At 38.4% G+C, this 26,709-nt stretch overlaps 3 protein-coding genes and 1 non-coding gene across 9 annotated transcripts; all 4 read right to left on the bottom strand.

The window, feature by feature from the left end:
- On the bottom strand, window positions 1-6,337 carry LOC116250234 (uncharacterized). Of its 4 annotated transcripts, XR_004171383.2 has the most exons (4): window positions 6,167-6,337; window positions 1,694-2,620; window positions 492-590; window positions 1-259 (listed from the first exon to the last, which is right to left on the bottom strand). XR_004171383.2 is itself a non-coding variant. In XM_031623778.2 (3 exons), the coding sequence occupies exons 2-3, from the start codon at window positions 2,611-2,613 to the stop codon at window positions 220-222; spliced, it is 933 nt and encodes a 310-aa protein (XP_031479638.1). In that variant the 5' UTR covers window positions 2,614-2,716; window positions 6,167-6,337; the 3' UTR covers window positions 1-219. The 4 variants fall into 4 exon arrangements, 3 of the variants coding, with proteins under 3 accessions (XP_031479638.1, XP_031479637.1, XP_031479639.1); XM_031623778.2 differs by lacking the exon at window positions 492-590 and having other exon boundaries at window positions 1,721-2,716; XM_031623777.2 differs by lacking the exon at window positions 492-590 and having other exon boundaries at window positions 1,721-2,620; window positions 6,167-6,336.
- A 5,275-nt stretch (window positions 6,338-11,612) lies between these two features.
- Window positions 11,613-16,424, bottom strand: LOC116251659 (cytoplasmic 60S subunit biogenesis factor REI1 homolog 1). 2 transcript variants are annotated; one of them, XM_031626043.2, is made up of 5 exons: window positions 16,124-16,421; window positions 14,465-15,067; window positions 14,208-14,377; window positions 12,066-12,293; window positions 11,613-11,993 (listed from the first exon to the last, which is right to left on the bottom strand). In XM_031626043.2, exons 1-5 carry the CDS (start codon window positions 16,226-16,228, stop codon window positions 11,834-11,836), a joined length of 1,266 nt encoding a protein of 421 aa, XP_031481903.1. In that variant the 5' UTR covers window positions 16,229-16,421; the 3' UTR covers window positions 11,613-11,833. The 2 variants fall into 2 exon arrangements, with proteins under 2 accessions (XP_031481903.1, XP_031481902.1); XM_031626042.2 differs by having other exon boundaries at window positions 11,613-12,293; window positions 16,124-16,424.
- Window positions 16,425-16,994: 570 nt separating this feature from the next.
- Window positions 16,995-17,066, bottom strand: TRNAG-UCC (transfer RNA glycine (anticodon UCC)). Its single transcript has one exon. It is a non-coding gene; the product is annotated as a tRNA-Gly (tRNA).
- Window positions 17,067-18,986: 1,920 nt separating this feature from the next.
- On the bottom strand, window positions 18,987-21,748 carry LOC116249593 (uncharacterized). 2 transcript variants are annotated; one of them, XM_031622730.2, is made up of 4 exons: window positions 21,230-21,748; window positions 20,963-21,060; window positions 19,494-19,569; window positions 18,987-19,420 (listed from the first exon to the last, which is right to left on the bottom strand). In XM_031622730.2, the coding sequence occupies exons 1-3, from the start codon at window positions 21,498-21,500 to the stop codon at window positions 19,516-19,518; spliced, it is 423 nt and encodes a 140-aa protein (XP_031478590.1). In that variant the 5' UTR covers window positions 21,501-21,748; the 3' UTR covers window positions 18,987-19,420; window positions 19,494-19,515. The 2 variants fall into 2 exon arrangements, with proteins under 2 accessions (XP_031478590.1, XP_031478589.1); XM_031622729.2 differs by having other exon boundaries at window positions 19,499-19,569.
- Window positions 21,749-26,709: the final 4,961 nt, after the last annotated feature.

Here is a 26,709-nt window from a genome sequence, read left to right as displayed (position 1 = left end):
TTCAGCTTGATAATTTCAGGCATTATTAGAGTGATGCAATAAGTAAGCTTGTCCAACTACCAAACAATGTGCCAGTCAGATAACAAATTTCATGGCTGCACGGAGCAACAATGCAATTGCAAAAGAAATTTCAAGAAAACTAAACATCTGTGAAATTTACAGCCATATGGAGATCATGTACAGAGATGTAGAAACCACAATTAATGTGCCCAGAAGGGACTAGTTGTCTTGAACCCGAGAACGATGTCTCCTCCTCGACCTGTCAACAATAGCAAACACTTCAGGTATAATACAGATAAAGATAGTAGTAGAAGGCAGGTCATACAGTTGAAGCAAGAAATCTACTTCCATGTTTTACAACAAGTTTTACAACAAAGCTGATAACCAAGCCAGAAAATAAATGACGCAAGCAAATTCTGTGTGTGGGTGAAATTCACACTAATATAGAACCTTGACATATCACAAATTTATGGATTCCTGAGCAAGTCTACCTGCACATGCTTCACGTTTAAAGAGAAGTACCCTTCTTTTGGCTTGCAAACAAGAGATATCTTCAGCAAAGTTGCCAGCCAGAAAGACCATTTGGTCCTCTGTATATTTCTCTAAAGGAAAAGCATCGAATATAATGTGCTTATCCCAAAAACAGTGAGCAGAAAAAATTAAGATGTTTAATAGAAGACAATTACAGACACCAGCAGCCAGGCATTATAAGCGTTTCCTTATGCCACAAGGAGCTTTTTCAAATTACTGCTGCAGAAGATGATGCATGGATAAAGAAATTCTGGAGCTAATAGATGGTATGTGATGAGCATTGTCATAAAAAATAGCTCCTCTCACTTTTGACATTGGAAGAAACAGGACATGCTTAATGAACTTTCCAACATATGCTCCCAGAAGAGTCGCACATATTTTGGCAGGTAAAGACATCAGTACTTGAATCCACCAGACACAAGAATCAACACGAAAATATTAATCCAAAGGACCCAGATTGGCCAGATCCTGTGTGGTTTGGCAGAAAAAATACGGGGCCTAGGAATATAACTCTAGGAGTGCATGCAACATGTAAACACGTTCATAGGAGAATCAAATTCAACAAACAGATACACCTCCAAATAGTTAGACTCAGTTCACAGAGCTCATCTAAACGCAGAAAAGTAGCACCATGTGCAGCCGACAATGAGATCATTATACTATAGGGGTGAAGCTTAAAGGAGGTTTATTCCGTTCCACTTTGCTCACATAGAAAAGACAACTACGTTATTAAGAAGATCACCAGAATTTCACAAATTATTGCCATGTGTGATCTAAATGCAAAAGAGATAATAGAGCCTTTATGCATCCTTATCCTAGAAAGACAAAAATTAAAAGAAAGCAAACTAACTTTTTTCTGGCACCCGTTTGCAAAAATAATTGTTCTACCCAAGCAAGCCAGAACGGGCTCAACTCATGTTTAAATAGTTTGGCTCAGCTTGGCCAAAGCACAGGAGGGGTAACCTGAAACGCTGACTTGAGTTTGTATTAGGAAAGCTAGTGAACCTTGAATATATACACTTGATTCTGGTATACTTTAATTTACCAGATTACACATTGAGTGCTAAGTTTCCTATCATTCATTAAGAAAGAAAAAAAGCAGGATTTTGGCCCTCCACTGCTTGGAATTGAGAACATCGCAAATGCAAAAACAAAAGGATACATAGAAGAATGAGATTAAGACAGTGACCTTCTGTGACTCCTTGCAGAAGCATCTCTTTGTACAAATTCATCGCTAACCCTAAAACTATATCCAACAGAACCAGTAGCATCTTCAGGTGGACCTGAAGCATCTTCCCATTGTTGACCATGTGACCTCGTTCCCCTTGATCCTGACCTTCGTCTATTCCTTCCCCTGAAATTGAATATCGGATCAAACACTTGATGGACAAAGCAAGATGTCCACCGATTGCCTTCATATCCATGATAATCATCATAATCATCAGCAGTCTCATTTTCTGCATACTCAATCACATAATCACCAAGTACAACCCCATTAGGAACTTCCAAATGAATTGTATTGAGAACATCTATTAGCTCGGATGATCTTTGAAAGTTCTCCCACTCTAACTTTCGTGCAGGATCCACTTCTGATGGACGAGCAAGAGGATGACAAGAAACCATGTGCTTTCGTAGTTCTGCATAGTTTCCACAAAACTTACAGTTCTCCTCTGCGCAAAAACGTTCTTTGGCATCCAAATGTGTACGCACCTCATTGATAATAATCCATCCCATAACTTCACCTCTGCATAATGGGCACAAGGGCAAGTCATAAGATCTTGGAGTTGTTGACTGCGAACTATCACTAGAGCTACCACCTAAAGCCTCTAAATCCCTTGTTTCTTCAGACATCCCATATGCACTCTTGAATCTATCAAGACAGTTTGAATGTGCACAGTCCGTGTCGCATATAAAAGGCCGACAACCCTTTTTGTAAGAGGAGCAACAAAGAAGAACTCCATTGTGGGGAAAGTCTAAACATATGGGACACAGCACATCCTCCCAACTCCTATCTAGCATAACTTCTTCTAAATTCAAGGAGCAGTTCAGCAGCTCCAGTTCCTGAAAAGTGCTTGGAGCCATGGCAGTACTGTATCACATAGACAAGCACAATCATGAAAAGAAACAACTGTCACCTGCTCCAAATATGTATTCTAAAACAGCTCAACAAGATCATATCAAAATTCTGCAAAAATGAATAAATTATCAAATGTATTGACCTTAACACTAAAAGACTTTGAAATGGAAGGAAATAAGACTGGTGTAGTCTATATCATGCAGATTTACTTAAAGCAAACAAACAACAGCAGGAAACACCTTCTGCACTACGTCAGGCTTTCAGCATAACACATTGCCTGAAAGTAAAGTTTGTCCTCAAAATGCAGGAATCTTTTCATAGGAAGCAGGGTTTCCTACTAGTATTACAAGTTATTATCAAAAGATCATAAAGATGGATGCAGGACTACGAAACTTTTCACTCAACAGAGTAGCCCCACAAACCATAACCATTCTTAGGGAACACCCCCCTAGACCTTTCTCCACTGTAACCTGCCATAGGCATGCAAATATGAAGAAACACTTAATTGGTTGCCAAACCGAGTTACATCAAGGCACTCTGAAAATACTAGTAGGATAACAGTCCTTCAATGCATGTACCTATTTAATATGAGATTTTTCTCTGTACAAGCAAACTCTCTTTTTCTACCTGGAAAACATAGAAAAGAACTTGACCTACATTTAGCAAGGTAACTTATGCATCAACATGCAAAATCTGGGAACACCAAGTTTCTTCAATTTTCAAAGATCTTAAAATCAGTAAGAGGGCGTTTGGATGACACCCTCCTCTAACCCAATTTTTTAAAGATTAGGTTTTGTGCAAACCAAGCTTTTTAATGAATTTTAGAAACTTTGCTTTTTTGGTTGGTTTTTCTTGTGACACATCCAAACCTGGTTTTTGAATACCCCAATGGAGACTAGGTTTTTCACTCCCTTTACAAAACCAGGTTTTGTCAAAAACTGGGTTTTCTTCAACCTAGTTTTGAGGGCACCTAAACACTCCAAAAACCTGGTTTTTGTAGCAAAATCAGGGTTTTGCCTCCAATACCTGGTTCTAAAGTGTCACCAAAACACGCCCTAAATTCAATAGGATATTTTATACAAAAACCAGCAGCACCATAGGCCAAATTTAACACAAAAGAACAAAAGGCTATATTTAAAAGGCTCAGCTGGCAACTAACAGGCTCAAACTGCATGCGCAGTATATAACATATTTTAAAAATCAAAGTTAAATTACAATTTCAGGTAAAGCTACTCCTTTTGAGCTGGCAGTTTATCAAAATGCCTTCTAACGTTTTCAACTTAGCATCTCAGACACATGAGCACATGTCTGTGATTTCAGCAGCTGGCATTTAAAGTCCATATATATATATATATATATATATATATATATATATATATATATATATATATATATATATATATATATATATATATATATATATATATATATATATATATATATATATATATATATATATATATATATATATATATATATATATAAGTATTCGTGCAAGATATTCTTTCAAAATTATTTTGCATACTTTAACCATAAATCTTTAACCTATTTTATGTGTTTTAAAAATTTTATTAATGAATCCCCTTGTTATTTTGCAAGAAAATTTTTCCAAGATTTACCTAACCTTCCCCAAGATCCCGTCAGGATACAAGATTTCAGTCATGGTACTCCAATAAAATCTTGTCCTAGCAGTTTGACACAAGGATATCAACAACCAATCAGCTGGCCTATCTTGACTGGAAATTATGCCAAAACATTCATACAGATCCTCTTCCATCATGCTCAAAATAGCTTAGCAAAATCCACAAGGATAGCTCAGAGGTTCTTTAGGTTCTTCATTCAAGATCAAGAGATTACATCAAAGGCTCAATCTAGAGAAAATGCCCTCTAACAAACAGTAGAAAGGAATAAAAGAATAAGGTAGCAAATACAGCCACCATAAACAACTAGAAATGGAACGTCAACCAAGAAGAAGTACAACCCAAAATCAGGTCTCACCGCAGTTGTGATGGCACGACCATTTCAACCACAAAGTGTACAAACCATACGCCCCTTGGACCAGGTTATGCTTCTTTTAGAACCGTCGAGCATAAGACCGAAGTGCAACAATTTAAATTATAGAAAATATAGCCTCATATAGCCTAAAGTTAACAACATGAAAGACCTCAAGGACCCAAATATGCTATTTAAAACATTATAACAAAAAAAATGGAGAGGTTTAGAAATCTGAAAAGACTTTTAGAAATCCGTCTTCTACTATGACACTCCTATAAGTGCCATCCTTTACATGTGCAATATTGTAGAAAAACATTAAATATTTCGCCCCCTTCCACCAAAATTTCACATAACTTTGCCTTTGAGATAGTTGTGGTGTTAAAGCAGTATGTAATATCCAACAACTTTCCTTTCCACAAAATTATCAACCCATAAGGCCAAAGTATTGCAAGAGAAAATCTTTTTTTCATTCAGATATCAGGTCGAAGAAAAACAGAGATACATATATAAGACAGAGTAACTACATAAAACCTTTTATTAGAAGTATACATAGAACCTTCTATTAAAGGTATCCAGCATTTTCAGAGTTCATTATGTCTCAGATAAGTCGTCAAAAATCATAAAAGATTCTTAAAGCAATAATGTCAACTACGTCAATTGAATAATCCGTCATTTCCATTCAACAAGGTCCATCAAGATGAAACTGGAAATACACTAATTAGACAAATTAAGCCAATCAAAGTTTCTCTCGCCATAGTATTATTGACGGGATAGGTTTATAAAAACGAATAAGACAGAATAAGATCAGTTCTAGGATTAAAGCAATTACCAAAACTTTCTCCAGGGCGAAGGTTTCGAACCTAATAAATCGCATACAACATAGAAGATCAGAAACTTCTGGTCCCAGTTCAAACTGAACGAGTATGTAAATTCACATTCTCAATGCTAACCACTCACCCTCCTGATTTGTGGAAAAGATTATAAAATCAAATTGGTCCGGTAACAGCAAAGTCAAAGAAACATTCCTATTTCAAAAGACACCCAAAGAATAAACTAAGCATTCTCAGTGCAATCAGATGTTAATTCTATGAACTAAACCGATCGCCAATAACACAAGACAGAGCTTCAAGAATTTATATTCTCAATTAGCAGGAAGCTGAGGCAAAAAGAAAAGCACAATCTAACTCAATCCGCAAACCAACACGGGGAAATTCACCGTTCTTAGAACCAAGAGCAGAACACCATCCAAGGAGAAAGAAGTCATTATAATGTGTAAAAGAACTTCGATCAAAGCCCAAAATCTTCAACGGAAAAGAAAAACATAAACAAACACCACCAAGCTGCACGCAAGAAAGAAACATCGATAAACCGAACGCCTCTAATTATAACACCAAGGCTTCGACGCCTATCAGAAGAGATCATTCGGTCGCAAACATAAAGCCATACCAAATAATACCCTCTTACTAAAGGAGAGCAAAACAATAAAGTATCAAGAAAACGAATGAACAGACAAGAAATCCCAGAAAGCTTCACGAACATCAAAGAAAGCGTTCTAAATCATACCCTTCTGATCCTCGCTATATATAAAACAAAAAGAATCGAAAGCCCTAACGCGACTCTTCCATCCCCCTCGGAGAGAAGCAGAGAGAGGAAGAAGAAGCGGAACGGAGAGGAAAAGAGAATTGGGGAATGCCAGGGTGCGAAAGCTCTCCGGTTTGACGAAAACTCCGCTCTGCTTTTTGAGGACGGTCATTTTTCTGATTTTCCACGACTAACTTTTGACTTTCGACAATCCAAGAATTACACACCTGCCATCCCCGTTTCTTCTAAGCAAGACGTACCGGCTTTTGCCTGGAGCCTGCATAGCTCTACTACGCTCTGCGAGCCTATGACCTCCGAATGAGGAACTTTTTCCACCGCTCATCCACGAGACCCGGAGCCACGCTCCTATATTTCCCACAGATGGACGGATGACATTAAAAACACAAAAAACATACGTGAGCTCGAACGCATGCAAAATATACTTTACCCTGAACTCGAGAGAACCCGAAGCGATCCGGTTCTGAGAGTTGATTTCGGGCATTCCGTGTCCAGTGGTTTACATGGATTTGGATTCACATGAGCATGTGACTTTCTGGAGAATCAAATCAAATCCAGGTGGGTCCGAGTCCGAATCCAGTTTACTACTTCAATGCATCGTGATCTCATCGCCCGCCCAGGGACGGCCAGTGGAGGCCACCTTAGTGGTCCTGGATCATGGATAAACTTTATGTTGCATCCGGATCCAGACCCGCTATAATCCCGATCCAAATCCTTCTCTCTATGAACCTGGCTGGTTTTTCGATCCACATCCCCCGGGCGAATGCAATCTGCAATTGGCGGTCAAGACTGGGTCCGAACCATAACTGCCCAGGATTATCGGATATGCAACCGTAACCGGCACCGTATCTGCGTGCGTCGTGGATCTTTGTCGATCCGATCATGTGCCCCATAAACTATTCGAACAAAGGGACGAAAAGTTCTGATACTTGTTTGGCATCTTACCGGGACGCAAACAAGTTCGTGATTGCGAATATGCCTTCAAGCAACGGAATCCGTTGATATCGTGACAAAAGTTCAGGAACTCCAGAACATTTGATCATGAACGAAATCGTGTTCGGTGTTCATTTCCAGAACTCCTCGATTTGGAACTCTGACAATCTCTGGTGTTGGGTGAATTTTTTTCTCTTCTTTATCTCCTGATTCCCGATTTCGACTTGGTAGAGTTCCGAATATGCATCAAAAAATTACATTTATAAACCGATATGTAAGAGTTAAATATAAAATAGGGCTTCATATTTGAATTTTTGCTCGACCTGCTGCGTAATAATGAAAGCAAGAAGCAAAGGAGAAAGAGAGGGCTTAAGCTTTCGAGCAAGAGGATTCATTCACCTATCTGTGTCAAATCGTTTTAATTAAGTCCTGATCAAATATAGAGACCTGTTTGGGAGCTCAAAAGAAAACTCTGGGCCATGGCGTAAAAATATATAAAAGTGAAGCATGTTTCTCAAAACGGGTCCTGAAGGTTGGCCCCTAAATAAATATCCCTAACTCAACCCCATTATTAAAACATGATGACTTGTTTGTCCTTGTCTAACCGGCAGTATTAAATAATTGAGTCATGTAGGCACGTAGCCTTAAAATAAGGCAGGCCGCTTGGTCACCTTGAAGCCCTCAATCAACGATGTGAACGAACGGAACAGATTTATACTTTACAATATCCGTATTTTTGGGTATCTATATTTTTCGCATTCAAATTGGTATGAAGAAAAATCTACCCAAAATTCAAATTTATAATTCATATCCGATCTGAATCTGATTTTTAAACCGAACCCAAGCCATATCATAGGCATTGAGTATAAAATACTTTATCAAAATCTCCAAATCTGATTGGAATTCTTGATTGGTCGTCAAAATTTGTTTCATATCTTATTGTTTTACATGCTTCGGCTCGAGATTGAATTTATTGACGCACTATAAAGAATAGAAAACATGTACTTTATTTAAGATGGAATTATCCATTCAAACCTTTGGCCCATCTCCCTTTATCATAAGCTTAGATCGATGGAGCTAATTTTGAGAAGTAATGTTCCCAAGTACCAAATTCTTGTTCATCATTTGATTCTTGTTCATCATTTGATTCAACTTGATTGCGCCTTTAACTTTTATCAGTGAGACAATAATAAATATAGGCCTAAATTATATTACTATTATTATACCATATCATTTAACTGGGGCCATAGTTGACACAGCCTGATTTGATTGCATGGTATTTGTCCGCCATCCTTTTGAAAAAGTTGGGCTCTACACTTCTCCTTACTTCAGGTTTAGGCTGAATCGGCTTCTGTATGAAGTTGATACCCACGGAATCGATTTAGAAACTCCACGAGCAACAAATCAAAACTGATTGTCTCCACAAATTATCACCGTGCACTAAATTTCTATTGGAAAATACAAAATCCAAAGACCATACTTCAAATCCATTTTCGTCTACTTTCGTGTGCTACATCTGTCTACACTCACATCTTCTTTTCCTACATAATCAAATATAAAACTATTTGTTTCGCGTCATTTTGTGAAAATAAATGGATCCCATTTTAGATTGCAAGACGAGTAATATGAAGTAAGCAACTCTGAGATGATTAAAAAAAAAAAAGATATACCTATGAATGTGCAACAAGTTAACGAATATGAAAGAATTTCTTATGGCTTTTTTGGTTGGAGGGAAAGGGAGGGATTGAGCGATCCTTCTTTTGTTTGGTTGGCTAATTAGAAATAAGAGAAAAGAGGAGGGGGGAGAGAAAGAAAATGTGTTTAGCTGCAAGGGAATGAAAAAGAAAGGAAAGGATTGTCTAGTGTAAATGCAATCCCTTTCAAATCGGATGGATTGGAAAGAAAATGTAAAGAAGGAAAAAAAAAAATCTTTTTATTCTCACACTACCCCTCCCATTCTTTTCCTTTCCTTTTTATCCAAACAAACTTTTAAATCACCTCTTTCATTTTTATTTCATTCCATTCCTTTCTCTTCCATTCTCTTTCCTTTCTCTCCCTTTCCCTTCCTTCCTTTCCCTCTTTTTCCCTCCAACCAAACACGGCGTTACTTCCCGGTTTCATAATAAAAACTTAAGTCGTTTTGGCAAAACGTTCAGTGATTGATGGGTTTTCCTAAAAACAAACGGGAACTTCCATTTATTTATTTCACAAAACCGGGTATAGTGTCTTCATTTTTTTAGATGCTGGACTTGGTTTTCTGACTAACTAACTGGCATAGAGCTATTTATTTTTACCCATGAACGTCAGTTCAAGTCAAAAGTTGGTGGTTTTTTTACCGACACTTGAAAAGAAAAACTTATGTAAAACATCACAGTATTTCAATCATCGAAATGGAGAACATGTCACATGTTAGGTTGCCTGAATGTTTGTTATGAAAATAAAATGACATAAATAACCTGACTATAAAAGCGAATATGACTTCTTGTATAAAAATAAAAATAAAAAATAAAAAAGCCCTTTCATGAATTGATGGAATACAGGTTCCCATGTTAGCCACCTAACACTAAAAGATGGGCAGAGTCAACTGGGTGGGCAGGGTATCGTAAATACAAATTTTGAAAAATTATATTTTAACTCTCATTAAAATTTTAAAATTATAATTTAACGCTTCTTTGTGAAAAGATTTTATTCTGCCCCTACACGAAAATCCAAATACACCTCTTTGAAATTATAGACATACAATAATATTATGCTTTTCTAAGCGGAGACATTTTTAAATAATTTTTTTTTTTCAAATTCTTGCACCTCTAAAATTATGTCCGTCATTTTCATTTCATGTATTAAGGACTCAAGGTATAACCTCCTCCCATATGGCCAAACAAGTCAAACGTTATAAAAAAATTTAAGCAGAAAGACTTGTTTTTTAAGAAAAAGCCGTCCACGCCAACGGCCTTTTTTTTTTTTTTTTTTGTCCTTATGAAAATGTCACGTTATCCTATTATGAAAACTTTCACCAGATAGACAGTAAGTTTTGTTGAGGTTGTTTGGTAACAAGGATATTTTATCAATGTCTCATAAATTTGCTTTCAAAATTGGTACATGTTTATTAAAAATAGTTTTAATGTTTTATGTACCTACTCAACTTAGAGACAGATTCACGAAACAACTAAAAAATATTTTTACTACCAAACAACCCATTTAACTTTCTTCAAGCCCTTCAGTGGAAGCTTGATTGATCATTAAAACATCTAAAAATATGCTTTCAAGTCACACATGGCTTTCATGGAGCACCTAAAAAGTAGCGTGAGATGCACCAGTACTGAAAGACCTGCACGTCTCGCCAACCACTTGGGTTGAAACTTGAAAGGAACACCAATTTAGTTGCATTCTCTTCTCTAAGTTTTAACAAATTTACTCACTTAAAATGGACTAGGCAGCTGCAATAAAAGAAGTTTCTTGGGGGCGCTCATGTGTGTATAGTCCTAGAACGACGACAATAACTAACGTCTGATTGTAAAGAAAAGAAGGAAAAAACGTAGAGAAATTGGTAGACACGACACCTTTAAGTTGAGATCCGTGAGGAATTATCTTGGCCATTGAAGGTTGAGAGAAAATTGAGGGAAACAAGAGATTAGATGTTCTAACCATGAAGCACTAATTAACAGCTTTTTTTCTGCTGATTTTCTCTCAACCAAGAATTCAAGAAGGGGATGTTGGTTTCGTTTATGTTGGTGATTGAAATTTGAAAGGTCTCCCAATTGAAAGAGCCATTTCTTTACCCTCCTTTTTTCTTTTTTTTTTTCAAGGAGGGGGAATGAACTCAAGATTTGAAAACAGATCATCAAGAGCAATTGTAACAGGAAGAAGCACTAGAAAGCGAAAAGAATATTCGTTTCTTTTTCATACATGCCTTGTCTTGTAACCCGCCTTTCTCGCTTATCATGTCTTTTATGAAATTTTTTAGCTATACGGAAATTGCAAAATGATGCATAAAAAATTGACAATGATACAAAAGGCACCTAACTTCCGGGTGAATGAGTGAGAGGTATTAATCTCACCGTTCGAAATAGGCCGGAATGCCCCCCTATTCTTTCTGTCTGAGGAGTCCTGAGCTGCATCAGTGTCAGTAATAGCAACGATGCACCCATCAACTTGAATGGTCATGATAAGACTCAAAGATACGATCAACCGACACTGCCCCAGCCATCAATCTAGGTTGTCTGCATGGTAATGAACGGAAGCACGAACCCACACGCCTAAGGACACCGGTTGGTCAAATTAGCCTCCTGCCATTAAATGCAAGAGTTGAATCCAAATCCATCCTAGCTCTAGTCATAAATATATTATAAGGACAGCAGATGTTCAAATGGTTGCCGACCCCATCAATTTCCAGCACAACTAGACCTCACCAAACAAGCAGCTAATTACCGTGCCAAACCGCAATACCTTAAAGATTTCAATTATTAAGAAGTAGACGAATTCCATAAGATAAATATGCATTTCTTCAACAAACAAGCTCCCATATGTAAGCAAAATTTGTGATTTCCCACCTCAGAATAAGAAGGCAAAAAAGAAGATGGAATATTTTCCTAAATCGATATATCAGTGGCTATATTCACGACCACAACATAAGAGCTACTCTCTCACAATATTTCACAAAGGCCATATCTCAATGGTGAATGTCGGGCGTCGCCCGACTCAATATGGGACGTTCTTAGGAAGATTTCTAATGACATTGTTCTTTATTCCCAGCCTTGCACGCATTGGTTCCATGCCTGTTCTTCTTATCACCTTCAAAATTTTCATTCCCACAAACCCACCTCTTGATTGAACAGATAATACACTCATCTTACCATACCTGCAATGAAATGTTTCATTTATGTTAGAGAGAGAGAGAGAGCAAGCGAGCGAGCGAGAGAGAAAGAGATACCTTCTTCTCACAATCGACTTTGGATGGGAGGCACCTTCATCTTCCTCTTCAACTGAAGTGGAGCGTGGTTTCTGGCGGTAATAACGGGCAAACTGACGAGCACCAATAATTTTTGTTGAGATTCCTGTACCAGCTTCTCTTGTGATCATGAGTTCACCTCCGCATCCCAGTTCGACATTGCTGTTTTCATCTACAGCCACCAGCTGTTTCCCATTCTCATCCATGTAACTGCCCAATGGCAAAGGAGTAAGTAAAAAGGCTAGGGTAAGCAACACATAAGCTCCGAAGTGGAACCAATATCACACAGACACAAGGCTCCTTTGGTTAAAAAAGCAGCATCAATGTTCCTTCGCCGAACTAGGCTACATTACACCAGAATTAGGAATGTAGCCGACTGTGTAATTGAAAATTGCATGGGTATATCTCATCAGTACAACCTAAATTACATGGCTGTGTATTAACTTTTAAGAACAGGATAAATTATAAACCCTACTGAGAGAAAGGAAGCAAATAACAACATAATCAGGAGATCACGCTGGATTTCCATGAGCAACAATGGAAAATGTCACAACACAGAAGGGATCATAAAGAAACTAAACGTATGGACACTAAATCCCTTAACATGCACACTGTAATACTGTATTTCATTTGAATTCACAAGAGACAGATTGTTCAGATACACTTTGGGAGAAAATATGTTGTGCCAGACAAAAAAAAAAAATTGCCACCAACTCAACGGTAAGACAATATCTGCGGTGAGGAAAAATACCACAGCGCCACTACGTCTATCTCGAGTTTTCTGATTTACAAACAGACCTCAGGAAATAATTTAAGAACAGACCTCATAGCTAAATCAAAGACAGTAAACATCAACTACTTCCAAAGGAATCGGACAAGCAAGAAATATCTTTTACCTAGACCCATAGCCAGAATTTGCGACCCATCATTTCACACCATGTGCAAGGAAAATTGCATCAATTCTCAATGAGTCAATTGCATTACAGGAAAAAAACATAAGCATAGACATTAACGGTCCGCAAGTCATGTTTTCTCTTGGGTCACTCTGATTCTTATCATGCGTCTGGGTTGCAGAAAGCCATATCGGTTAACATTTCACAGGTTCTGTTAGTAACTGATTTCATGGAAGCCTTCAAAGAACCAAAAGTCATACGTCATATTTTCTTGTTTATGTGGCTTGCCAGTTTTCTATGCTTGGGTAAGGAATCACGATAATCTGCAAAAGTTTTCAAAGATTCCTGAACAATGGAACTCAGCTTCAGGTCAAAAGTATATCCCTTCATTTTTGAATTGCACCCAATTTTTCCACTTCTGTTAGGTTTGGTCTCTCACTCTCTCTCTCAACAGGTATAGGAGACACAACACATGCACATCCATTGTGCAATTTATCTGAAATGACCGTACATGAGAGCATTACCATCTTAGTGTCCATGCAATGCGACTACGAATCAAACAAAATTCAACATCAAAACAACTGAAGCTATCATGAAAAACAAAATCTTGGACCCAAAGGGTGAGGAATTGCACAATCAAATCTAAGTCAAATCACTGTTAATGAACATAATCTGCATCAGGATTACAAAGAAACCATGAAATTCATGGGCTAAATAATTGTCCCATTGGAAATTAAAGAGACAAAAATGAAAGTGGCTAATCCAAGTAAATGCTGGATACATTTAACTCCTTTAAGGATATTTACAAGTGCAAGGCCAATAACGTTTCAAATTTCACATGCAAAAACCGGGACCTTTTATGCTCTACCAAACCTGATTAAAATTGATAAATATATTAAAATTTTAAAATAGCTAATAATTAACGATCAGATAATAGTTGAATTGAGACATTTGTGCTCTGCTGAACTGGAAGTTAGATTGAAGTATAAACAAAATGATTAAAATATCTAATAATTAACCAAAAGTTATTTAATCATAAGCTTACACAAACAATTAAAGCAAATTCACCAAAAACAAGCTGCAAATGTGACTTGTTGTGCATGGTAACTGGTCACCAAAGGAGAATGAAACAAAGATGCATGGCTATGTGGAGCAAAACGAAATAAAAAACACAAATAAATAAAGATAATATGCTAGTGGCTTGCATAGATGCGTAAAGAAAACCAAATACCTGCTGCTGTAGTCATAGAAATCCTCTAACTCAGCATCTTCATCATCACCACCCTCTCCATATTTCACTTTGCAGTGTGACTTGGATATCATGTGCTTTCTCACAGCTTCCAAGCTAGCAAATGGTTGCCGTCTATCATGGCAATACAAACAAACAAAATCCCTCACTACCTGAAAACAAGCGAACATTTTCAGTTAGAATGCACAATCATGACAATATATTAACCTAAAACTTATTGACCTAAAGCATATGCTCACCCTCGTCGCTAGAAATGCAAGGAGGCCTGTAGGATCCTTCAGATACTCAACATCAGGAATAAAAAAGCCATGCTCTTTATGCATATGCTGCACACAACCTTTTATAGTGCTATCAGGATTCATGTCACAAATAAAGCAGTGTGATAAATTCCATCCATCACCAACGCTCTCACTGGGGATAAGATCAGAATCAACAGCAGCTTTCACATTCAGATTTGTCATAGCCTCAGCTGCCTCATGAATAATGAGATCATCAGGGTCAACCTCCTCCCATTCCTCATCACTGTCTTCATCCTCATCATTTTCCATTTCATTGTGAGTAAAGTGTCTGTCAAAAGCAGTCGACTTGCTGCTTGTAGAGTTTCGCAGCGGTTTAAGTACAGTCACCCCTGCACTTTGCACATCTCCAACCTGGTTCATGCGCATTATATGACTTCGTGAATTGAGATGTTGAGCGTGAGCTTTGGCACTTCTATACTCCTTACTGCAAAGAGTGCAGGTATATTGCATCCGAGTTTCATCTAGTTTTTTCTTCTGTTCCTCGGCCAATGCTGCTAACCTTGCTTGAAATAATGCTTCTGTCACTCCAGGAACTCCAGCAACCTGAAAGAGTCAGCCAGTTACATTGCCAGATATCCGCCAACCCTTAAATTCTAATATATATGCACAAGAAACCTTGTTCTGGCTACACATGCAGGTTTTGAGTAGCTACAATAATCGTACGGTACCTAGTTCAATCAGCTTCCTTTGACAACAGCTTGTGAATCTTACCACGTAGTTCAATCAGTAACACTTGATCATGTTTACTCGAGTTATATTAGTTCAATCAGTTGCCTTGGTAAATTGATTGTAAATCTCCCATGTGTAGTTCGAGTTACATTGCTTCAATCAGTTGCACATGATAGATTACTTGTAATTGGTACAATCCAATACTTGATAAATTGACATTCAACAACTTGTTCAGAGTGCATACACATAATATCAGAGAATTGTCCATTTATTCCACTCAAAGAAGCATGCAACCACCCACCAGTGTTGTCCATATGCACCACGCGCACTTGAGTTGCATTACTACAATTAGTTACACTCGATACTTACGCTTCTAATGAACCCGACGTGAAAGTGCATATACATAACATCAAACAATCCCACTTGTCATTCCAGTCAAAGCAACGCACGACCACCCACTCAACACCGGAATACACTGCCCTTAATCGCCCATTGACAGACCAACACAAATGTTAATCGACTTTTGCATTCTTAATAAAAACAACAAACCCAAATAACATACCATATCATCGCAAAAGGATCGTGAATAAGCCCGGTTTAATGGGAAAAAATCGCAGCAGCGACTTGTGTGACAATCCCAATAATCGAAAGTCTACGATTTCGTGTCTTCATACACACTGTTCAACAGGAAATTAAAGGACAAACATAACTAGCCTCAATCCGCAATCCTTTTCCCATTGATTCTTTAAATGCAAGAGCAGCTAGAAGAATTGAAACGGTGGCCCAAAAGAAACAAATCCCAAACTCCAAAAGCCACGAAGAAAGCAATTCAAGAGATCCATTAACTCCGAACCTCGTAACAGAGTAAAGTTCTCAAGAACCCAAAAGAAAGGAAGAAGAGAGAAAGAAAGGAAGGGGGCAAAAGCGCACCTTTCGCTTGAGGTTGTAGCGGTGCCATTCGGATTTGTAATGGAGCTTTTGCTGTTCGTCCGTCTGGAACTCCGAGTTGCAGGCGTTGCAGGTATACACAGGCATCTCTCTCTCTCTCTCTCTCTCTCTCTCTCTCTGTGCGATGTATCGAGGGTACAAGAAATCTGGAAATGGACGGTGGGGTGAGAACTCCGCCTTTCCTGCTTTCTTGCTTACAGACCGTTTAGGCCTTCCTAAGGGCAAGCTTGGCGCGGCGTCGTCGTTGGACTCCCCACTCTTATTACACCTGCGGAAATATCAGGAGGGAAGAAAATTCAATGGCGGTACGAGCCAGTCGGTGAGGGGTAGGGTTGAGTCAGCGAAAAATAAAAAATTAAGGTTAAAAAAAAATCATAATTAGCTAAGATAATTTTTTAGTGGCAAAAGAAAAAGAGATTTTCAGTTTTCACGTACTGGAGTTATCAGTTCGTGAGAAACTATTTTTGGCAATTTTTCTGTCTGAAATTATATAATAACATGCCTAAAAACAAATTTTAAGTTTAGTTGAAAGGATTCAATTTGAATGTCTGATAAAAGAGTGTCCAACTTTACATTTAAATTTGCTACTCTTATAATCGGACCTAAATTTCTTTATCATAAGCATGTGTGATTTCCAGTATTCCAAAATCCAAATACATCAATTTATTGCTTTGGATATGCAAATGAGCAACCACAAGAATCAGATGCGATGACTTAAAAAGTTTGTGGGTTATGACATAGAGCCCACATTTAATAAACCGATGAGTTGAAAAAAGGTAAGTAAATGGTGAACTGTTATTTTTTTATTTAGGGAAAATACCCTCAGTTTAAAAAATGAAAAGTGAAGTTCAAATGCGTTTGCCGGGAATCGAACCCGGATCTATTGCTTGGAAGGCAATTATCCTAACCTTTGGACTACAAACGCTGCACGTATTAAAGACGGTTTTTTAATTTCCACAACCTACGACCCGCAGCACGATCTGATCCAGTATAAAAAAGAGGACCCGAATAGCAATAAGATTGGGATTCCATTTCCGGTTTCACGACCAAATCCAAATTCGATGCGGCGGTTAAAGGTAATGCCTGTCCGTTGTAGACTCGGTTCTAAGAATTCAAGTCTTAGTCCTAGTCCAAATCCAATTAAACACATCCATTTTGGTCGGATGTGTCAAAAACGGGATCCAGCCCTTCACATCCTACAGAGTAGGTCTTTGTGTGCCAATGTAATTCCAGTTCTCTTAACTTCTAACTTCCAGATTGAAAATCCATCCCTGCCTAGTGATGATCGACAAGTTTTTTCCTCGGTTGATTTTTCCAAGACAAATATAACCGTTTACCATTCTGCTCCATTCAAACATATCGTTGTCTATGCTCCATATTGTTTTTTATGCAGATTATATTTTTATGTTATTTCTTTTTCATTCTCTATGTAAGCGGGGCTACCTCAGGTAAATATTATTTCCACTACATAAAGTAGTTTCTGCTTTTCAATTGAGACTTATTTCAGCTTGATATCTTTAAGGTGCACTTGTTTTACCGGGAATCTTGGATCCAAGGGTTTAAGGTCGTACTCCTTTCCTCTGTCTTTAAATCCATGGTTTTTTACATGTAACATGAATTTAAGATCCATGTTAGAAAAATACAAGGATCTTGAAAAGCACAGCTTTTATGGCAGCTCGGATCATAGTGCGACCATAAGCCTTTCCTAATAATAGGGTTTAGGGTTTAGGATCTTGCCTACATGTCTCTGCCATTGGATGATGGTCCTTTCTATTTTTTACTCATCTAAATGTCTCAATTGATAGGCTTGGCTGTTCATGCCTCTTCATATGAGGAGAGTGAGTTGCCTACATGCTCGGTGCACGCAAGATAGGTACTTAAAAAGGTAGGAGTTGGGGTGCTTTGAAAATTGTTTTTAAAAAATGTTTTTTTTAGTCTTTCAACTTTTGTTGATTTTCTTTTGTCTTTACAAAAAGAAGTTACCTTTTTTTATTAACCAAGAGCATTTTGGTCATTAATTAGACTGGTTAACAAAAAGTTTGTGCACATATAGCCAGTTTCACCATCAAAGAGGAAACCCGAGATCCAAATGTTTGCTAGGAATATTTACATCTTAGGAGTTGAACCCATGCATGAGTATGATTATTACTAAATATGTAGAACCGGATGTTTCGCTAAATATGACGTGATGGCAGTTGTGTTTACCTTTTTTTATTGTTAAATGTTTTACTGCCGACGTTCAATAGGATAGGCGTCTCATTGATTTGCATAAACAGATTTTATAGAAAATAAGATTAAAAGGGGTTGTTACAAAGACATAAAGGCGTTTGGAGTTCTAAGTTTGTTCTTAACCCTCCTAGTATATATAGATATATCCAATTATTTAATGAAGACCGACAGACAATTAAGGAAAAAAAAAGAATGCCGAACATTTTCATCATATAATATCAATTTTCATCTTTTCTTTCATGTTTTTCTATTAAATGATTGGGTGACTCTAACTCATATATATATACATATATATATATATATATATATATATATATACACATTGCAAGTTAAAGAATAAACAAAAATTGCAAACATTTGGAACTCCTCTAGCTTCCCCTCAGCGCTCCCATGTGAAAGCCCATTTAGAGGACGGGACAATTTCCTAGATTGGAGTCATCAGGATTCCTGCTAGTTAAATATATATGCACACAAAAATATATCAACTCAAAACCAAGTTCCCCAAGCATCACAGATTAAATGTAAATGGATTTTTCAATTCTCGTTGCACCACCTTGATAGAGAGAGAGAGAGAGAGAGAGAGAGAGAAAGAGAGAGAGATGTTAGAAGAGCAATAAAGCAGAAAGAGGTGGAGGGACGGTGATCGATTTGTATTAAGAGTACCTTGGCAAGCAAACTTGAAAGCCACAGAACGAGATACAGATATACAGATACTTGCAACCAAGACGGTAACGACTGTTACGATTTACAAGGACGTAAAGTCTGTGAGACTACCCATATATACCATTCGATATTTTAAAACTTCAAGATTCACGATAGACTGCCAGGAGAAGTTGAGACGCTGTAAAGAGGTCGTTGGTCGGCAAGGAAAACTGACATTTTACATGTACCGAGCAACAGCATCGGCAGAAGAGCAGAAAATGTGATGACGAAGCATCTACAGTCTTACATGAAATTTAAATTACATCATTCCCAAAGGAGATATAATTTCAAAAATAATTCACGAACCAAACTTGGCTACCGTTCCTAAGTTCTGCACCATTCCATGATCTGAGATAGAGCAACCATCATATGTTAACCATGGACACAAAGTGATATCGTACAATCTAAAGACAATATTCACCTTACCTGCTCCCCCTCATCTTTCAGACACCTTGCCCCTTGCTTGTGATTTCTTTAGGTTTTAACCCATTTTTGTCCTGCAAAAACTCATTCAATACTCAACAGTTACAAAAGACGCTAGCAACATCGATGCGACAGAAGAAGTACCCATAGTAATAGAGCCAATAACAGCAGGGCCAGTTAAGAGGTAATAAAAGTAGCTTCTTTCTCCCTTAAGCAGTTCTTGCCGAGAAAGTCCACTTCTTGGCTAATTTAACAAAACGATATAATACATTCATTGCTTCACAGACAAGCCACTTACAGCAGTCTAAACTACAAGAAAACAAGCAGCAAAGATTCTCCACTTTTAGGTAGCATGCCCTTGCATCATGAACTCTAGGTCTACAGAAGCACATAATGAACTTCGGCTTAAATAAGCAAAAAAACGACAAGTTATACAGGAATAGAGATCGCCGTCGACACAATTAAAGCCTTGGAATGAATGAGACCTCGCCCTTCAAGAACACTTCTCCAAATAGAAGTTTCGGTTACTTGAAACTGGAAAATTTCATAAACAACTAAACAAGCAGAGATGATCAAACCATACTCATTTCCACTTGTTACAACTTATCCGCATTCCTAGCCTACCACCAAGGATCAAATTTATCTTTCTCAGGCACAACGTGAAAGTAAGACCAATAGTTTAGCTATCTCTTCACGACCAATCTCTTCATGACCAAACTTCAGACTCATGGACCTCCAGAAGCACCAATGGACTGGCTAATTAATTTCTCACCATCTCATTCTTAAAGAAAAAGGAAAAGAAAGGAAAACCTTACGTCAAGGACAGCTAAACAATTCCCTCTCCTTGCCTACAAGAAATCTACTTCATCATTTTAAAGTTGCCCGCCAATGATAAGGATACAAGGGAAGTTGAATGACCTATGGCATCCAGATTTCATTAATACAACATTAAATGATGTGCCTGTGCTGCATATGAGAAATGCCTATCGTGACTCGTCATGGCGTGCTACAATCCTCTGCTGATTTTGCTATCAGCCCCACAGCGAGAGTGTCGCAATGCTGGAATTGGGGGACATTTTACTTAGTAAGCCGACGAAGAACAGGAATTTGTCTCTAGCAAACTTTGACATAGCAGAAATCAACATGCAAGAAAACAAGCCCATCAAAAATCACCAATATTTTCTGAAGCCGAACGAACAGCATAGATCTGTCAAAGCTAAATCGGGCCAACACAAAAACAGAAGCAACACACCACCAACAGACAAATCTACATTGCAGATCACCAAATGAAGAAGAAAAGACGACGAAGCCAACATTTGTGTTAAATCCAGCAGAAGCGTACAAAAAGCAACACCGGATCCACGAAAGAAACAACTCTAAGAACGAATCTTTGCTACAAAAAACAAGTAAAGCAACAAATGCCGCTTAAAATACGCTGGGGGAGAGAGAGTTAGAGGAAGAGGTTACCAATCCTTTGCTCTCGTAATACTCGTTGAGAGCCCACTGATACTTCGACTGGTTTAACCCGAACAAGTCCGCCAGATACTCATCCACGCTTGAATGAACTTCAGCAAAGCAAAAGAAAAAAGAGAGATGGGGAAGAGAGAGAGAACACGAAAAAAAAAAAAACACTTTCAGGAAAAATAACAGCAGAAAAGGGGGGAAAGGGAGAAGGAAAACCCCTGAAATTCCATGGGAGCTAAAAGCGAGAAACAAAAGAATAAAGCGGCATACCTCTCTGAACCTTCGCCACGGCATTCCAGAAGAACCCGAACAATGAAGCCGGAGAAGGCTCGGGGGCAGCCTTTCCGAATTGCTGGGGCGGTGGCCTCACCGGCGGCGACGCTTTCTCAGGTGTCGGCTCCGGTGACCCCGCCTTCTCCAGTGACCCCCCCTTCTCCGGTGTCTGGTCCGGCACCTTGGGCGGCGTTATGAAGACGGTGTACCGTCCGGCCTTCCCAATGATCGGCGGTGGAGTGGTAGTCGGTCCTCTGGACGTAGCCATGGATGACGCAGAAACGGAAAATGAAGGAGGAAAAGGAGAAGAAGAGACGGAATGGAGAAAAGATTAGGGTTTTTCTCTGTAAAGAGGTTTCAGGGAGGCCAAGAGTCTGTGGATTGCAGAGGTCTTAGGCGGATGAGCTACGGCATCTCGGAATCGCCATTTGAGACCCCTCTGGTTTTCATAGTTCACACTCAAAAGAGGGAGTGTGAGACTGTGAGTGCGCGCTCTCTCTCTCTCCTCTTTTATGGCTCCCTTTTCTCTTCTTTTTCTCTGTTTTGGCTTTTTATCTCAGATTTCGAGTTGACAGTAGACCCTACTTTCCATCGAAATTACGAAAATGGTACCACCAGGTTCGCCGCTCATACGACCCAGCGTATGTCTATGTATTGCACCGTGTGGTCAAAAGCCCCCCCTCCAAAAATCATATTTAGTTTATATAAGTTGTTGACAAAAACGGCACTTGCAAAATTTTGGATGGAAAAGTATTTGTAATGAATACTAAATAGTAAAACAAAGTTTGGGTAAAACTCAATTCAGAAATGGCATCAAAATGGAGTTTTGAGATAAGAGTTTGGACGTCATCTTTATAAAAACGAAGCTACTTCAGCTACTATTGCTTTACTTTAATTTGCATATCAGTCGTTTTTTTTTTTACAACATAAAATGTTAATAAAATGTTAATAAGTAAACCAAAGTTCTATCTTTTTATATTCTTACTGTGAAAATTAGGGTGTGGTTGATCCGGATAGATTTGGTGTAGAAATCGATTAAGTGTTTCTTAATTGTTTTGAAGATGAACCTTAGTTATGGACTAGAGACACCCACCGCTTGGAAAAGAGTCGAAACTCTATAGATTACCTTCAGATTGAAAACAAGTTTTTCATCCCATAAGAGTAATAATGAGATGAACAACACACCCATTCACGCAGGGGCGAAACTAGGATTTTTTTCAGGAGCGGGTCAAACCATTTGTGGGTCGGGCTAAGAGGAGCAACGGTAGGGCCAAGAGGAAGAATGGGTCGAGCCAAACTAAAAAAATTTGATTTTTTACATATAATTTTTTTTTTCTTTTGGGTTCACTCGGGCCATGGCCCGAGCGGCCCCCCCTCCCTCCGGCCCTGCATTCACGTGCCACCAACCCAACCAACTACGTTACTATAAGCCTTGAGACCTTATCTAAACATCAGTTGAAACCATATTTGAAACCATATTTGAAGGACTTTCTTTTCGATCAGACTGCGACCAAAGTGACTTAATCATAAATGTAAGGACCTGCGGGTCATGAATGAGTCAAATTGGGGTCCCAATTATAAATTTTGTCTGAATTTTGAATTGCATACCGAATCAAGATGAGATTCATAATCAGACGTTCTCCTGTTTATTAGATCCAATTAAATGGTTTCAAATTTGCACCAATTCCTCTAGTTTTGCTTATACACAGTAATCCTATGAAACTAGTTAAAATAAAGTGTCAGCTAAAAATAAAATCAAAGTGGAATACAGAACTATTCTCGAGATCATGATCAAGAAGTTTCCAGCTTCTTTTCCTTTTTCACATATACGTCCACAATTTGAGATTGTTTTATGTATACAGGCTCACAGCTGTGCAGAATAGAAATTTTGTAACTTGCGTCAATGCAAAAGGTGACGGAACTGCAGTTTCAAAGCTTGTCCCAACTAGCCTTTTTTTGTTCTTTTCTTCCTACGTGACGCTTAGTGCCTGGTGTTCTTCGCAGACAGTTCTTAATTTCAAAATTTTCCAAAAATGTGGACTTAAATTATCAAGATCTAGATCGGCGGATAACACGGGAAATCCAACTTTTAGTCGAATTCAGTACAACCAGAACAAAAAGAAAACCGCGGATAAAAAATCTTATCAGAATTCTCTTGAAAATTCATAGTCCTAAAAATCGAGACATTTTGTCGCGGATAGAAGGTGCATATATGAGACATATCCTCATGATATCACGTCTCTGGGTATCATTTGAGCAAAAGTTATACTCATCCACTTTGTCTACAGTGAAATTCTTCAAAGACAAGCCAAAAGGAGGATGCGCCAGAACTACCCACAAAGAAAATAGGACTCCTTTCGATCTTTGGATTCTCCAACTTTTTCTCATACGGTTCTATTCTTTTCTTCCATTAGTTTCTTCCTTTTCTTTTCCCCACTTTTTCTCTCGATCGTATTGAGTCGATTGCTTTTTGGCAGATAACTGTTCCCCTTTTATTGAAAATAGTATCGACTTCGCTTTCCCTTCCTTTGAATACAGGCCACTTCTGTCAGCTATTGCCTTGCTGGTTTTTGTTGAAATCGCACCACCACCTCTCTTTTTTCCACTGCGAACAGACGGTGAAGCAGGAAAAAAAACAATGCCTTGGTAGGGAAATCTTGTTGGCGGATCAAATTAATAGCGAAATGGCTCTTTGCATTCCACTTTTCGGCGAGAAATCTATGAAGATCACAAAAAGAAAAAGGGGGAAATAAATCGTAGTAACTCCAATCGGCAGCAGTGAAATTGAAAACAGTAGCATATCTTTTGTTGGTTTGATTTTCAGAAGAAAAGAAAATCCTAAGTTCGTCTAAGTTGAGAATGGTAGATGTGATTCTACTCCGTAGAATCAATTCTCCAACTAATGAACAGAAAAACAGCATGCTGCAGGTTCATTGATCGAGAACAAAAATGGGTCCCAAGAGACGGCGCATTTGGACAAAAGAATTTACTGTGCCAAGGCTTTAAGCTGCATGGTGCCTGTTCTCCCGCTTGTTCAGTTCTGTCTTTTTGTACCGAAAGAGAGAAGAGGAAGGTGCACCATGCATTTGTGATGCGCCACCGTCACCTTTCACCTGCGCCAGAAGCAATATTAAATTCTCAGGGTTTCAGATTTCCTCGTTGCATTTTCTACATTAAAAATTTGGATTTCAGATCTGGATCTAGATCCACGTGAACACATAGTTGGAATATTGTAATGTATTCATGTGTGGCAGGGGGGAAAAAGAATTATGTGACCAATAAAATATCGGTGGACGCATCTTTGCCGCATAGAGAATATTGATGGCAATAATCCAACTTAGGATTCGAGGAACGGAACTTCGAATTCCCATTGCGGACCAGTTGATCATTAAGACATTCAGTGACTTCATAAACAAACAACGTTGCGGAAAGTTTGAAGGGAATTGAGAGGCGAGCTACGGATTCCCTGGAATACGGAATAAATTCTTGCTTTTTCTTTGCTTATGCAAGGTTCTTCTTCGAAACATTCTGATCCAAACACGGGGTTCTTTGTATCTTTTTTTTCACAAAAAGGGTAGAAAGGGTTGGCATAAAGCGGTGGGTTGTGGCAATTAGACGAGAATCATTATTAAACAATTTTAGTAAGCATCTCCTTCTGGCCTCAAGGGGCATAGCGTAGCTGGTCGAACTAAGGGCCTGTACTAAGGCAGGTCTCTAGTTCAATTCCCGTGGACGTTATGTTCCTGTGTCTTAAGGCGGTAGGGCGCGGCATCCAAACTGAAGGGTGCACCGTTGCTATCGCTGACACCGGCACAGCTCAGGACTCTGGAAGTAGGGGGAATGGAGGGGCCTTCAAGCCTTTTTCGGGCGGTGGGATTAATACCCCTTGCTCACCCGAAAGCATTTCCTCCTGAAAAATTCACTTGATCCTTTTTATGTGATTAATGCCGATTTATTATTATGACTGATGGGAAACTTTCAACCCAAAAATAAAAGCTAGACTTGGGAACTTTAATGTGTTTATTAAATGCGCTTTGGGAGACCACTTGATTGGCGTGATTATTTTCAACCTATGCATCCGCATTTAAAATGAAAAGCTTTTCTTTGCACTTCTTTGGAGTAGATTACTGTGAATCTTCTTACCAGTTACCATCATTGACTTCCAAAACAAAAAATTTTCAAGTGAACTGTCATGACCCTTCGAATTGATAACTCTTGAAATGAACATGGTTATCGAAATTTAAAACTTGCTACAAGTCCCAATATTTTTTAATTTATCAATCAAATGTTTTTACAATTATTATTTTCAAACAATTGGTGCACCCATTTTTGGGCATTTTAAAAAATATATTTCTGCTGTATGCAGCATGAAAGAACCTTATCCTAAACTATTTTTCATACTATCAAACAATCGAAAAAATAATCTGAATAACAAACTAAACATGCAAAAACAAAAACCATTTATGCTTCTACGACATGCTCAGATATCATCTAAGATGAGAATGTATGAAGTGACATACGAAAAGGTCCTCCAATCCAGCATTGCCAGAAAAGGTTGAAGACTCAATTTTTCTTCAAATATTGACGAAATATATTGACATAGAAGCTGTTTCATAAATTAACCCCAAGAAAAAGCGTGCTTTAACTTCAAAGCGGCAGTTTCACTTTCACCCTTTTCTTTAACCTCCCTTGGTGGCCTAAAAGGAAAAACGAAAACAGAAGCTTTTTTCTTTTTTTCCCTCCCGCTACTTTTTAGATGCCATGAACAATGTATTGTTTTCCACCGGGCCCATACATTCCCGATCTCTGATGAAGAGGAAGAAGGAAGCATGTTTAGTTGTGCAGGACTCCACAGCGGCCATGGCATCTCCCTTTCGAAGAAAGGCTTCAAGCTAGAAGCGTAAAACAACAAATTCGAGTTAGTGTGCGTCTTTAAAGGTGGGGAGGGCGCGCTACTGTTTATATGTGCGGAGTAACAAATGAATATATCTCCTCGTAAGTTGGATCCAATTAATAGTCAGATTTAAATTCTCAGTGCACCATGCAGTTGAACAATCTGATCCAAATCTGATATCCAATGCCGATTAGATAAAAATCTTACCCAAATAAAAGTCGGATCCTAATTTGGTTATCAAAAATAGTGCAGGAACATGAAGACATCCGACCCATCCCAAAGACATTATTTCCTTGTTCTCACTACTTATGCTTGATCTAATTGTAACATCTCAAATGTGGGGATTGACATAATGATAGTCATGTATTTAAGGGAGTTAAAAAGAGTAGTCATCATAGATCACAGCCCCATGCTACTATTGTTCTTTTTATAATCATTTTTGTTGCATGTGGTGAAGTCAGCTACAGGGCAGGCTAGACGTCTCTCTCTTGGAACTTTGCCAATTCAATCTTCCTCTCATCCACAGGCAGAGGCAAGAGGAGCCGGCAGGGGACGTAGCCCCCCTCAGATTTTTAGAAATAAA

This window comes from Nymphaea colorata, chromosome 3 (assembly GCF_008831285.2).
Source record: "Nymphaea colorata isolate Beijing-Zhang1983 chromosome 3, ASM883128v2, whole genome shotgun sequence".
NCBI classification, from domain to species: domain Eukaryota; kingdom Viridiplantae; phylum Streptophyta; class Magnoliopsida; order Nymphaeales; family Nymphaeaceae; genus Nymphaea; species Nymphaea colorata.
Note: the sequence above shows the minus strand (reverse complement) of the source record. Positions and strands in the feature narration are given on the sequence as shown.